This window comes from Lissotriton vulgaris, chromosome 7 (genome assembly GCF_964263255.1).
Source record: "Lissotriton vulgaris chromosome 7, aLisVul1.2, whole genome shotgun sequence".
Classification (NCBI taxonomy): Eukaryota; Metazoa; Chordata; class Amphibia; order Caudata; family Salamandridae; genus Lissotriton; species Lissotriton vulgaris.
This window is the reverse complement of record NC_141695.1, coordinates 1,658,281,777-1,658,296,719: the sequence shown is the minus strand read 5'-3', so window position 1 is coordinate 1,658,296,719 and position 14,943 is coordinate 1,658,281,777. Positions and strand designations below refer to the sequence as shown.

The following is a 14,943-nucleotide window of genomic DNA, read 5'->3' as shown; positions in this document are numbered from 1 at the left end:
CTTATGAGGCCACTCAAAGAGCAAGCCACCATAGCGGAGGAGTTCTTCATCAACAGAGCAGCTGACAGCTAGGCCTAAGTATTCCCAAAGGGTGGTGACCTAGCTGGGTCTTATGTCTGTGTCCGAGGAAATTCCCAAGCCCCATGGTTCATCGAGACGTGAGGACAGCGTCATGTGACTGGTGCATTCACTACCTTCTTTCACTTGAAGACCTGGGCCAGCACTATAAACACTGAAGGCGCACCAGTCAGTGGGACCGGGGCGAGGTCGTTATTGATTGGGCTCCGGGGCCATGCTGGGCAGACCATTTGGGTAACACAGACTGGCTGTGACACCTAAACACACCAGGCACGGCCTGTGCTGCGAACTGACTCATGCTGCAATTCAACATTGCACTGGTGATAAACCCACAAGATTAATGCTAAAAATATGTATTTTACATACTAAAAATATAATATTTCTGTAAAAAGATCCATTAAATTTAACAAAAACTATTTTCCAAATGTCATACATTATCTATTTTCAAACAATTATTTGATGAACATGCCAAAAAGACAGATCCATGAAACCTCTCACCAACCACATGCGTACCCCATTCGCACAATAAAAACAGTCTTCAGCTTTTTAATGATCCTAACAAATACTTTTGTGCAAAACATTCATGAATGTTGGTGGTCATGTCCCAAAGTAGAGCAAGTAACTGATGCGGGGCAACGTCCAAAGTGGCAGAATGCAAAGGACAGTAAACATGGACCCCCAGCCTACCAGTCGCCTTCCTCTGATTTCCTATCGCAACTACTTACTAGCAGGAGGAGCTTGAGAGTAATTGGTGCTATGGCACAAGTAGCATTTTTACACAGTTTTCTCAAACGAGCACCTGATGCTACTTCACGCTCTAGTCAGAGTAGGGTGACTATAAATACCTGCTGTGTCTCTGGAGTCGCTATTTCTGAATCTGTCATGTGCAGTATTATGGCGTGAGGGGTTTAAGTAAAGTAGGTACTATTTTTAAGAACTAAGCCCTGCCTGGAATTTCTGTTATTAACTAGTTTGATGATTCTTCTGAGTCTAACCCCACACCACCTTCCTGAGTAATCCTTGGATGAATTGATTTCACAACCCTGTGAGTCAAGAGCTTAAGGGGTGTATTTGGTTCTCAGTTTTTGGGTCTAATTCTAAGGTTCTGCCCTAGGACAGCAGAGAGCAATGGGCCCATAATAGATTAGCCCCGCAATCCCTGTCTACTCTGGGGCTGAAGAAACAGCTCCCACAATGCAACATTCTTGATGCCAGAGCCTGGCTGACTCCCCTATATGCAACTTTATAGTAAGTGGTATAAAAGGAAAAAGCCAGGGGATCATTCTTCTAAAGTCTGAAAGAGACTGTAGAAAGGGCAGACTTCTACTATTAAGGATCGAATAGGAACAAAATGGAGGAAGGGTACCATGGACTTGAGGATGTATTGACCACAGAGTCTGACAAAAGATGGACAATGAGATTGACAGAAGATTGGGAAGAGATGTGAAGGGAAGCATTTACAGCTCGAAGAAGATTAGATGAGAGTACAGATGAAATGGAAGTGAAGAGGAAAGCCTGGGCAGACCAGCAGGAGGGAACAATGGTGGTGTACAAAAGGGAAAGTCTTTGTAAAATGAGGCTGGAGATGAAACTATAAGAGATGAAGTGTCATGACATTGAGACGTGTGTGCCAATGTGACTGGGTATCGGAGGATGAGATGGAAGGGTCAACAACAAGCCTGGTCTGTGGGCAACAACAGAAGTGGAATAATGGCACAGGAGAAGAAGATGCCTGGGTTCGGGACTGAATTTCTTCAATGGATTCCAGCCAACATAGGCTAACCTATCCAGGGCTCAGTCAGAGGGAGACAAGATGAAGGGCAAATGTGGAGAAATTGGGCTAAAAAAGGGTAGTAACCAAGATCTGTCAGTATCAATAAATACTGGCGACAGTGGTGGGGGGTGTGGCCTAATGGCTAGAGCGGTGGACGTCGAAGCTGGAGAACCAGGTTCAAGTCTCGGCAAGGACCCTCAACATCCTGTGATTCTGGGCAAATCACTTAATCTTCCCATGGCTAAAAAAAATGAATGCATCTGTCTGTAAGGCATTTGGTGCTCATGTAAGGTGGTCTGATGCCTTAGGGTTTAGTTCGCGCTATATAAAACTCTGGGGAAAAAAAGCCAAGAGAAGACAGTGCATTAGTTCTCTGGAGGGGGTGCACTAAGATAAAGGGATTGGTCAACAATTACACTGTGCTATGTAAGGAGATGAGGGTCTATATTCCAGATTACGGAAGGCGCACTCAGGAGTTAAAATGTGAAGGGTAGGCCATTACAATCTGAGAGGGGCTAGTCATTGTAGGCACGATTTTCTGTTCATTATTTATAATACTGTGAATAGAATGTCTTTGCTTGAATTAGACATAAACAGAAGTATATATAGTCTTGGCCACAGGAATTGTGTGGTTGTGTGGCCACTGCATTTTTCACATAATCCATCATCTGCTGCATAATCTGGAGATTTCAACAACAACATTTTTTATTTTAGCTCAAACGGTTCAAAAGTTACAAAAACTGCAGCGAAGTGTACTGCTGCACAGTGGAAGACGCGTTGCAAAGGTTGACTGGTCACCCTTCTGTAGTTTATTGTTATATTTGGGTGTTAAGCCGATACTATTGAGGAGTGAATAATAACCAGAGAGTTTGTGTTAAAAAAAATGGAGTAATACTATTCCAAAATGTGTCACATTATGCCACATAAATGGCGTTTTCTTGCCACATAATGTTCCCAACCGTGCTACATAATTTGTCTATCCCCTGCTGCATAATTTCAGTGGCCCTGAGTACGGTACGAACAAACTTCAGATTACAATCCCCTTTCTAGACACAACAGCAATCACGAAAACATTCCGAGCACGCACAGCCAGAGCTGCTCTCCCAGGAGGGCCAGTACTCACGCTTCAGGATGTTCCGTCTCTCCAGCTCCTCCACGGCGGGTCTTTGGCTCAGGCGTCTGCGGAAAAACACCAGAATCACGTTTTGCACCATGTTGTCCTGCAAGAGTGTCCAGGCGTCCGTGTGCAAAAACACAGCACCGGGTCGTGCAGTAGGAGATGTCAACCCTCCCCAGCACATCAGAAGCCACTGGCGGGGACTTCTAACCGTGTGACACAAACTCCCCCAGGGATCTCCCCGGGAATGCCCCCAAATCTGCCCGATCCTAGGTTTAAGCCCAGGCTATTGCACGGTCACTTCTCCATCGCTAACATGTCCCTGAGACCAGTTCATGGATTTGGCAAATACAAGGTGGGAATGCTGTCTTCCTAAACAGGTGTGATGGGGAGCTAGCGGGACAGCAGGGGCCGTGCTGTTGCAGGTGCCACGCAGCTCTCCTCTGCAGGTGCTTAGGAGCACACGGCGTCGCTGCTGGCCGGAGACCCTGGGAGCTCCCTGCTTCGGAGCTGTCAGAGCAGAGAGTGCCTGCTAAGGGACGGATGCTGCTAGTAACACGCTCCCAGACACTGCTCCTGTCAGCTCTCACGAGGCCCGCCCCCTTCAGGCGTCTTCCAATCACAGGAGCGGTGGCAGCGCCACTCCACGCCTGCATCACACGAGGGACCCCCAGCCCCCTCTTCGCGGGAGATGCGGATGCTTTCCCCGAGAAGTCGTGCCATAGCAGGGGAAGGAGGGGGAAGGATCACCCCCACTGTTGCTAGGTGAAAGGTAGACACCATGTTCGGGATACAGCATCCCTCGCTGATAGCAGACAGCACTTACTACATAGTAACAGCTTTTAACTCCTCTCCTCCTGGCATACATTTCACACGGGCTTTTAGGGCAGGGGACATCTAACGTTATTGTTATGTCAAATACTAATTATCTCGAGCCACCTGAAACACACTGGGGGGGGGGGGGGGGGGGGGCTAAATTGGGGTTCAGGTCACCTCCTCCAAGATATGTAGCGAGGGAATCCTCTCTCTCTCTGCATATACATATGTATATATGTATATATATATATATATATATATATATATATATATATATATATATATATATATATATATATATATATATATATATATATATATATATATATATGTGTGTGTGTGTGTGTGTGTGTGTGTGTGTGTGTGTGTGTGTTTATATATGGAACAAAGTACCCCCTGCCATACAGTATAAGGATATTGTAGGTCAGTCACCAAGGCGTTCCATGGCCATTATGTACGAGTTTCTTTAAAAGGCTATTGAAATCTGGGATGACTTGCAATATCCTTATCATGATCACGAGAGGGAGAACTTTATCCCATATAGTACATGGTCACGCCATCACTTTTTCCACAATCCACTTAAAATATTGGTGAGTACCTCTTTCATTTGAAAGAGCGAGCACGTTTGCAAACATGAAGAATACAAATAAAACCGCCAGTGTAAAATTAAACACATCAAAAACCTGTTAGATATTTTTGCAAACAGATATTAGAAACAGTTCAATACAAGTCAGTTTTAATAATTAAAAAAAATTGCAGTGACTCGGAATGTGCAGAAACACGCAGAAAGATTCTAGCTTTTCTCTAACTATCTAATGAGTGGCAAAAACAAGCATGTTCTCTCTGCATATCATGGTAAGCTAGAAAAACAGTGCAGGAAAAAGAAAAACAGAGTTAAGTTTTCGTTGCTAAACAGATGCTTCCGTAATGCTCCATGACCTGGCCTGCCTTTCACCTTGGCTGCTAACTAGTAGCAGGCATTGAGATATTAGAACACAACTGCAATAACTTATAATAGTCGGGTTCTCTTTTCTTTATAATTAGCGACTGGGTGCATCACCAGTCGCAGATTATTAAGATATTAGAGCCAGGCAAATAGATACATATTTACATACACAATATAAAGCGTTATAAGTAAACCAAACACTCCACCTGCGTTCCATCTGGGTGCAAAAGTATCTTTGAAGCAGAAGTCCAAAAACCATGATCTTTCTTATTTTTCTCTTTTTCTTTTTTTCTTACACTAAGGCTCCCATTGTGAGTATGCCTAAACTCTATACCATGCAGGTGTATGCCTTCAGGTGTGACTAAGGTGCCTGGTGTTGCTGAATTTGGTAATTTGGTTGCCGTCTTTTTTTTCTCATCGTGAGTTGAGAATGAAAGTCAAAACAGTGACCCTTGATGTTAACAGGAAAGAGACAGAGATACCTATCTGGGGCCGTATTAGCATTGTTTGCGCCCAGCGCATCTTTGAAATGGTGCGCCTAGCACAAACAATGCCAATGCGCCCCATTATGGTGAAGGCGCTGCCCTGGGGCAGCAGCGACCTCATGTGAAAACAGGGAGCAGCTGCTCTGTGTTTTCACAGTGCAGGCGGCACCTGCCTGCACTGTCAAAGGGGTTTAGAGATCTCCTTGCAGGCGGCACCTGACTGCAAGGGGATGTCTGGGGTGTCCATGGTACCCCCTTTCCCCCTGAAGAGGGCTTCTTTCAGGGGGCGCACTGACAGTGCACCACCTTTTAAATGGCGCACTGTCAGTGCCCCTCTTGAGGGCGTCTTTGATCAGCGCCCGCGTCTGTAATATGGCGCTGGCGCAGAGTCAAAGGCATTCCCTCATTTGCATAGCGCACGCCCCTCTACAAATGAGGGAACACACTCTGTTGATAGCCCTGGCGCTTTAAATGCACCAGCACTATCGGTATTATAGAAGGGAACGCACAAGCTTCTGCACCCCCTTCTATAATACCAAAGTGCCCTGGGGTGCACAAAGCGGGTACAAATGCCTGTTGTGCCCCCGGGGCACTTTATGTGGCCCCTGGTGGCTAAATTATAAAATGTGAAACCTGATAATATGGAATCAATACCGGCTTCCATGCTTGTTAAAATTGGGTGATCCTAGGCAAATATTTTATTTCACATAGCTTCCTCTTTTACTATCACATATGAGTAGATCTTTAAAAGCTTGATTCATGAGGTATGTTATACATGCACCTCTTGCACTTAATTTAATAGACTATAATGTTGTTCCCTCTATAATAAACATCTAGGCCACTTCTAGGGTTTACATGACAACTGACTTGCCTCTTAATTCACTAAGGACATTCTCACTGGGGCAGGGGAAGCGAGCCATGAATGTTTCTAAAAACGATCACTTTTCCTAAATGTCTGTCTATGCAATTATATAGTCTGAGGTGCTAAGGTGAAATGCTTCTGCAAGTTAAATAAATACATTTTTGGGAATTTTGAAGAGACTGTATCATATTTTTACAATATGTTTGTTGCACGATATACATGGCAAACATTTTCACGGCTTGGTTCATGCACGAACTCTCACATCTAAGCCAGACCCCTATCTCTGCTCTGGATTCCAGTCGCCCTATCAATTTGTCCGCATGCCTTCCTCTAATTGCAACTTGAGCTTAGTGCATTGCACCTTCAGATCACTTGATAAAATGATTTGTAAAAGGCAAGGACTAGAAGCATGGAGTCCAGCCCACATGCACAGATTTGACAACTCTACCATCAAGGCTTCTTGGAGCAGAATCGAAGAAGAGTGCGTGCAGTGAAAATACATTTAAAATAAGTGGTCCCAGTGGAGGGACTCCAGGCTATCGTGTTGTACGTGAGTGTAGTCATGAGTTCCCAGAGAGAACTACCAGGCCCAGGTGGGGAGGGCAGGAGCGTAGCTTAAGCAGGTGTATTTGGAATGTGACCATCCTCAAATGCATTTTTGGTTTGGTGTTGGGACCTGGAGCCCGGAGTTGGTCCTGCTATGTCTGTGCCAGTTTTTCATATTCTCATTTCACTAAGAGGGACTCAATTGTTACATTTTTGGAGTGGGATCCTAAAGATATATGGCAATCGGTTTGCCATAACACCCTGAGAAGGGTGCAAATGTACTACTTTTTTGAATTCACAAACATTGGCATTCGTAGGCTTAGAAAGCTGAACCAGTCTCATCTTTCCAGGCATTTTACTGGCAATCACACCAAAAAGATTAAAATAATCTGATTAGTGGCAATCGATTGGGGTAGCACTCTAACCAATCATTTGTCACCCATTGCACCACTCTATACAGAGAAGCACCTAATGCAAATCAATACTGACCCTGTTCCTCATGGAAACAGGGCATTTCACTCTGCACTCTTGATCATCTCACTCCTCCACCCTGCAGAACTCAGCATTTTTTAGTTGGGAAATTTGAGCTCCACTCCCCTGAATCTAGCTGACTAAGCTCTGCACCTGTCTCAATAAGGCCCTAAACCTGCATGTAAAATTTTAAATATATTGAAAGAGCCCAAAAAATGAAAGTGATTGTTGTACCTTGGGCGCGTACATATCATTACAGAAATGTTGACTAAAAATCCTGTTATTAGATACCTTTTATTCTCTCATATTAATGTATTTAACATTTCAAAAACTTTCAAATTATTAAGCATGAATATTACAATATTTTCTATAGCCCCCAAAACTTTACCTCAACATTCACCAGGGCCCCTTGCACATTTGTTTTTTTTTAAGTGTGTATATTTATATGTATTTATATGTGTCTAATAGCCCCAAATATGTTTCATAATGGCCACTTCAGTACACACGATGCACATGTACATACTCCTCAGAGGCTGAGGCACAGAAAAAGGGAAGGTGAGGGTAGCTAAATGTGGACATAGCAAGGGCAAACCCGGCTCCTTTCTAACGCCCAGTTCTGCTGTGCAGGAGAGTTAGTGGATTAACTAGAGAATTTCGTACTTTGCAGCAAACTGGGTTGAGCTCAACGGTACCACCACTAGACAGGCATGAACATTTCCCCCTGTGCCTTCTTTCATGCATTCTGGGCCACTGTTTTAAATGACTTCTCCCTCTGTCGTCCTTTCTGCCTCTTTCTCTCTATAGAGGTTGGACACTGTAGGCCGGTATAGAGGTTTCTACAATCCCAGCTTCTTACCTTCCTACATTGGCAGAATATAACAGGGGACTGTTACACACTGTAGTCTTGGAAAGACCAGTTGGCCCTCATTCATTATGTGAATACTGTATTACTGGGCTTTCTGGCAAGCTGGCTTTTTGACGACTCTACCGTGTGCCATGCTGTTCGCAATTTGTTTGTCTACTAGGTACATTTTGGATAGAGTTAGGCTACTTCAACCAAAGAATCTGTGCCCATTTTCCCTCTAAAGAAATGGTCTAAAGAATGAATCTAGTAAGACAAATAGGTGCCAAAACTCCTGCCTCCCCAGTCCCATTGGCTTCTTTTGTGGAGAATTTGCCAACAAAGACAAAAATCTGCAGCTAATCCATTGGGAAGGAGGGAAATGCACATCCCCGCAGGGCTACATCTGCAGCTGAGATTGGCTTGAGTTTTTGCAGGCCACCAATCTGGTGTGAGGGCTCAACACTGGCACTGGACTGTGGCTCTGGCAGGCTATGAAATGACTGTGAGAAGTTACCCTGATATGTGATGTCCACTATTCTAGTGGGCACCCTGTATCAGCCCAAACAACCCTTATGGTGATGGTTGTAAAGTCAACCTTATAGACCAGCTATCCTAGTGGTAGCATGGACAAAGCAGTCTTAGGCAAAAACTTCAGAGAGCACGTGAAGCCAGCTGTTTTACCATGTAACCCCTTGAATACCGAATGAAAGGACACCACACAGGTTATATATAAAACTAGCAGCCCGTCCCGACCTTGTCCGGCAGCAATCAGGCTTCCCCGACCCCTGCCTGCCCCGACATTGCCCAGCAGCCGGGCCCCCGGCCGCCCCGTCCCCTGCCTGCCCAGACCCCCGCCTGCCCCGACATTGTCCCCAGGAGGTCTATTCCTTTCTGCCCAGCACCTACTTTCAAATACCTTTCCAGCTTTAGTAAAGCCGACCGCTGGTTTGCGCCCGTTTATTTCCCCTCAGCGTGACCTGCCTCGTTACCATGCTGATGAGAGGAATCGTCTTTCTCCTCAAGTGCGCTTACTTCTGCGTGTCCGACGGCGTTCACTGGCAAATAGCCTTGCCCACAGCAGCCTGTAGCCCACCTTCAGTCACCTCCCGCTTCCAGTCTAACTCCAGTCCACCTTTGGCCCGCCACCAGCCCTTCAAACATACCTCCAGTCTGCCTCTCCTTTCTAATACGTTTTACTCCTCAGTTCGAGACTTACTCCTCAGTTCAAGACTGCAGGGATACTCCCCGTCCACCGCCTGGCCCGACACCCGCCTGCCCCAACATTGTCCCCGGAGCCTTACCTCAGCCGCCGCTCCTCAGATCACCGGTCCTTGCCGCTCTGCTCCTCACCGCCTGTCCGCCGCCGCCGCTCCTCCCCCGCGCCATGTCCGCCTCTCCGCTGCTCACACCACCGCTGGCCTGTCCGCTGCTCCTCACGTGACCGCTCCTCCCCCGCGCCATGTCCGCCGCTCCTCTGACGCCGCTCTGACGCCGCTCCTCGACGTGAGCACGCACGTCGCGGCTGGCGCTACTTTGGGGGGACTACTTTATTTTTAAAATAAATATTTTAAATAAGGTTTATTTATAAACTTTATATAGCCTATAACCATCTACACACCCTGACGATTTCTACGGTGTATCGGGTGTGTAGATTGGCGCAGTGGTTCCGGAGTTTACCCACCTCAAATCCTGAAAGTTTCTCCTTTATTATAGTAGTATAGATATATATGTATTTATTACTAACACAACCCCTCTGAACTCTTTATGAGGTCAGAGGCACAAGCACATAACAAGTTACTCAATTATCATACAATAAGTTGCACAAAATACAGTCGAGCCCTAGGGGCGTTGCAAACCATATACTAAAATAGAGGTATAAGAACCACGTCACGAACAGGGAGTAGGCCTAGGGCCTAAGGAATCGCTGGGGCTACACTGAACTACTAAAGGTTAGGAAGCAGGAGGCCCACGGGACGCGTGTGCAGTGTCTTAACACACACGCGGGTTCTAATAGGAATACAATGGGAACGTAAAAGTCAGAAACTAGTTGATTTAGGACACTTCCGGATGGACTAGGAGAAAGCTACTGAAAACTAGGACACTTGGATAGTCAATACCCACAGGAGCACCGGAGTACTCGCGTTACCTCACCCACAGGAGCCTTGTGCATAGGTGTCAAGTTGTGTCGGGTTTCGTCGCTGAATCCTATGGAGACCTGTAAAAAAATTCTGCAGGCGACTAGGAGAGAAGTGTCCGGTTGGATCCAAGGGTGGATTGAGGATGAAGAGTACCTGGAAGCAGAGGGGACAGAGTCTGGGTCACTAGCCATTGACCAGGAAGGAACCAGGAAGGAACCAGGCGATGTCGTGAGCAATCAGGTGATGTTGTGAAGCTTGGCTCTGCAGCCACGAGGTCCAGGAAGCGTTGACAATGACCAGGCACTGGAATCGAGCTGTCCCACAATGGATCTAGATGTCTGCGGTGCCGGGTCCCGGTTTGGACCCAACGAGCCTTAGCAAATGTAACCCACGCAGGAATCGAATATTCGCTTCGAGTCAGACCAGCAAGGTCTGGGGGGCTTCTCTTTTTCAGGGAAGCAGGAGCAGGCCTGGAGCAACCAGGCCAGCGGTGTAGATTCAAAGGTTCGCCTTCACAGAGGCCACTGGCCAACAGGCAAGTGACCGGAAAGGCGCGTCGAGCTCAAAAGCAACAGCAGGCCACACGCGGCACTCATGGATTGTGGAGGGCTGTGCGTCGGTGAAGATGTGGCTCTGGGCTGGGGCTTCTCAATCCCCAATGCACAACTTCGAGGATGCCTCAGAAGCTGCACAATCAACAATAAGCAGGTTTTTCAAGATGTCAGGTCCCACGTCTCTCGTCGCCTCCATGGGTCTCAGCTCTGCTGCAGATGTGGGACGGGATCAGAGAAGTCCGGAAGTCCAGTTCCTTTCTGGCTCTGTGCTCGGGCTCCAGCGGGAGCGTCGACAAAGCAAACCAGCAAGTCGCTGTTAGTGCTTGTTTGCACAGGGTGGTCACTCCTTGACCACAAGGGAGATTCTTCAGTCTTCTAGGTGCAGTAGTATGTCAAAGGTCCAGAGTTTCTTTTCAAGGTTCAGTTCAGGATAATCTAAAGTCTCTAGACTCAGCTCCTAGCTTTATATGAATTAAAGGGGCTGGATTACCTGCTAGGTCCCTCCTATGGGTGGGACCAGGGAAGGGGGTGGTTACACCCCTTTCCCTTTGTCCAGTTTCGCGCCAGAGCTGGGGCTGGAGTGCCCCAGCAACTGGTTTGAACCGGGCTATGCAGGGAGCACCTTGTGTGCCCCAGGCAGTGTCTCATTTCATTCAGCCCTCCCTGCCCCAATACACTATGGCCTGTCTGGGGTGGTGCTAGCACCTCCCAAGACAGGAAACCTATTGTCCAAGCCTCCCTCGCTGGAAGGACTCCCAGCAGCAGGAGGTCAGACTTGTGTCTGTGGCAGCAGCATCCATTTTGTGATGCTGAGGCTCTGGTTAACTTTAACCGGGATTAACAGGAACAACATGTCTTCTCCTTCTAGAAGGGTGGAATGCTACCCCCGTCGCCAGAACTGGCGAGCGGGAAGTAATTCCAAAGCGTATGACACCTTACACGACATGTTTTGATAAAGCCAAACCGAAGTTAGCATTAACCGCAAGGATTATAAAGCACTTAAGAGTATATGGTATGGCTATATCATAGAACAGCTATAAGGACATGGTTCCGAAAGCTGCAGACAGGCTCAGCTCATGCTAGAGCACCATCTCACATAAAACCAAGCACTCTGCCTTCAGGATTGTCAAGGCCTGCCATGTAAATGTAAATGTAAATGTGGCGTATTTGTATAGCGCGAACAGTGACCCAGAGGCATCCCGGCGCTTGTACTCCTACCACAAGGGAACCCCTCCTGGCTTTTCCTTGTGGGGTGTCCACTCCTGGGCATCCCATGGTGAAACCAGGCATCCCTTGTGTATCAGGGGGCCTTTGTGGAGACTAAGCAAGCTATTGCCCAGAGTTGCAGCGTGGGACCCATGCTTAGAATCGGCACTGAGGCGAGAATATCCGGTCAGAGGAATTTAAGCCCGAAACCCGCCGAGGCGGGAATCGAACCCTGGTCCCTGGCCAGCGTTCTGCATCAAGGTCTGCCGCTCTAAGCATTGAGCCACACTTCTCCACTGTGGAGTGACTCATAGGTATATATGTGTCTATATATAAGGGTAGGTATAGGAATACTATATCTAAGCAAGGGGTGATTACACCACCTTGCCCAAGCTGAGTGATCAGCCTGTGGTGTCAGTTTGGATGGCCAGCCAGGGGTGGCACCATTCATGCTGCAGCCCCTGGTAGGCCTAGGATGCACCTCTGCATTGGGTACCTATGCTACACTATACAGGGGCTCATAAGGTGACCCAATATCCAATTGGAGATGTACCTTAAGTACATAGAGTCCATTTTACAGTGAGAGCAGATAGCCTGGGGCCCTGTTAGCAGGATCCCAGGCCAACTAAGTCGAAAATCAGCTTAACACTAGGCAAAAAGTTGGGGTAACCATATAGTCAGATATCCACCTTCCTACAATGACCAGTTGAAGTGAGAATCCTTCTGTTATTTAGAGCTAAGGCCATGTTGTTTCCTTTATTGAAGCTCATCCTAAGTGGACAACAGTTCTCCATCCATGCTGGTGGCCCTTTCTGACTCCTTCAATATAGTCAATAATAATATTCAAGTTCAACATCATCTGCCTATGCTCGGCACAGATCCAGGAATGATTTTACTTGTCCTTATGGACAGGAAGCAAAGTGTGTGCCTTGGTGGTTCGATCTGTGCTGAGTGGCCCTCTTCAGCTGCGATCCTCACCAGCTCGCCACTGGTTTGTCTCTCACTTAATATTTATATGAAGCCCCTCACGGATCTAATCCAAGCCCCACTCTATGACTGCATCTTACGCTGATGATGCCAATGACCCTCCCTGATGATTGTCACCAAGGTTATGTCCAGACGCCAGGGCTATCTTACTACATCAAAGTGGCTAGTAATACCTGTGAAACAAAAGCTGAGATTGATTTGGTTTAAAATTGAGCTTTAAAGATGCACGCTATGTATACTTAATAAAATTGTATTTTATTATCCTTCCCACTTTTTGGGTGCCGGAAATAACGCGATAAGGGGTTCTCTGGATATCTGACCTCCGTGTGAATTCTCAACTCAGAACTGTTGATCAGGTCTCTCTTTCCGAGGCTAAAGTTGTTAGGCTGTGTCTCATGTTCCTTTCTTTCCGGCTCCAAGATGTGTTTTAGGTGAGCTGGAGAACTCTTCGCTTATTTACTCCGACATCAGCAGGTCTCGAGTTTGAATACCGTAAAGGCCAACTCTGCCGTCCACCATTTTGTGGTTTGTTTGCAGAAGCGTGACATCAAGTGCTATGCAAAAGAAAGTAATATCAGGCCATCGAATGTACGGTGTTGTCTGGGGCTGCCTAATTTATGGTCTTGCCAACCATCATCCTGATTGGCCCTTTCCTCAGAACGTTGCCTTGTTTTCCTGGAAGCGGAGAATCATCTTCCAAAATATATAGTGCCTGACCTTGAAATGTCTGCACACTCAGACATGCAGCTATCAGGCAGCGAAAGGACCTGCTGGCACCAGACCAGGAAAAGGGTACGTTCACATCAGCAGGTACCACAACTTCATTGCGCTCTCACGTGTCATGTCATTATTATTTGGCCCTGATACAGCCCACTATCAACCACCAGTGATGCATTATTTACAGCATGTCAGGAGTCCATCACTGACAGGCGACTGTCCATAGGGTAAAACACGTGCCTTTATTAAGTGAATGTATCAGACTTAGTAGGCCATAGTTTTGCTAGGAGAGCCCAGAGGCATGCACCATGGCAGTTACATACCTTCTCACTCAGTATGCGTGCCCACTGCCAAGCAGATGTATATAAATGGAGGGTAGGTAGTGAAAGCGTCTGTTGTGGGGTGTCCTATTAGCTGGCTAGTTTTGTTTCCCGGAGGTTGAGTGTGTGATCCATGGTGTGTCCTTAGGCATTCGCGTATGTCAATACATAGTCTTGTGTGGGTGGTGATGTTCAGTTGTGTAAATGTCTCCAAGTTTGGGTGCGTATTTAGGTCCTGTTTCACTAAAAATAATGTAAAAGTACGTATTGAGTACCACAAATCAGCTTGTACGTACTTTTACACCTTTTTGTTTTTTTTAAGTAGCCGGTTTCCAGGTGCACACTTGTATCTGTCATGTCACCTTTTGAAGGTGGCCTACTCACCCCACGTAGACCTATAAGCATCATACAATTTCACAGAGTGGGAAAGGCAATCAAACGTGCAAAAACACATTTTCAATTTTTTCCCTCTATATGGAAAACGCCTTTTCCCATGGAGAGACCCCATCAGCTACACCACTAACAAATGAGGGGGGGGGGGGGGGGATATGTCCCCATTTCCCAATAAAGATGGGCAGTTATGTACCCCAGCCAAGAAATCACCATCCTTTTCCAGAGTTGGGAAGCGTTGAATTTCAGCTCGTGTGATCCCACAAACGCTCAAGTGAGCAGGTGTTTACACATTTAAAAGATTGACCATGCCTTGATCTGCCCGAGCCCTTAGAATAGCGCAGTCCTTGTCAGAAATCCTTCTGTGAATCCCTGACAGCAGTAAATGAATTTTCGGATGCAAACATGTATTTATGGCTGAAAACGCTTCTGTGAATTCACCCTTTGTGTTTGGTTTAGTAAGTGCTACGGCCTGTTGTGCTGGTGCTGGCTTCTGGTGACCACGTGCGCTGTTGCAGTCACTGCAGTGTCATCGCTGTGTTGAATGTGTGGTGTGACATTCTTACCCAGCAACCAGGATCGAACATGTTTGCCTTCCACAAAATCAACAAAAAAAAACCATTTGGGTGCATTTCCTTTTGCTGGCGGCATATATCCACAATTTGGGTTGCAACGGAGCCTCGTCTATGGGA

The 14,943-nt window shown here is 46.7% G+C and overlaps 1 protein-coding gene across 1 annotated transcript in view; it reads right to left on the bottom strand.

Annotated features, from left to right (window-relative positions):
• Positions 1–14,943, bottom strand: part of PHACTR3 (phosphatase and actin regulator 3) — a 620,674-nt gene that overhangs the window by 25,111 nt on the left and 580,620 nt on the right. The window contains exon 9 of the mRNA XM_086932651.1: positions 2,976–3,031. Within this exon, the coding sequence (XP_086788777.1) occupies positions 2,976–3,031 (56 nt within the window). The remainder of the gene's footprint in view (positions 1–2,975; positions 3,032–14,943) is intronic.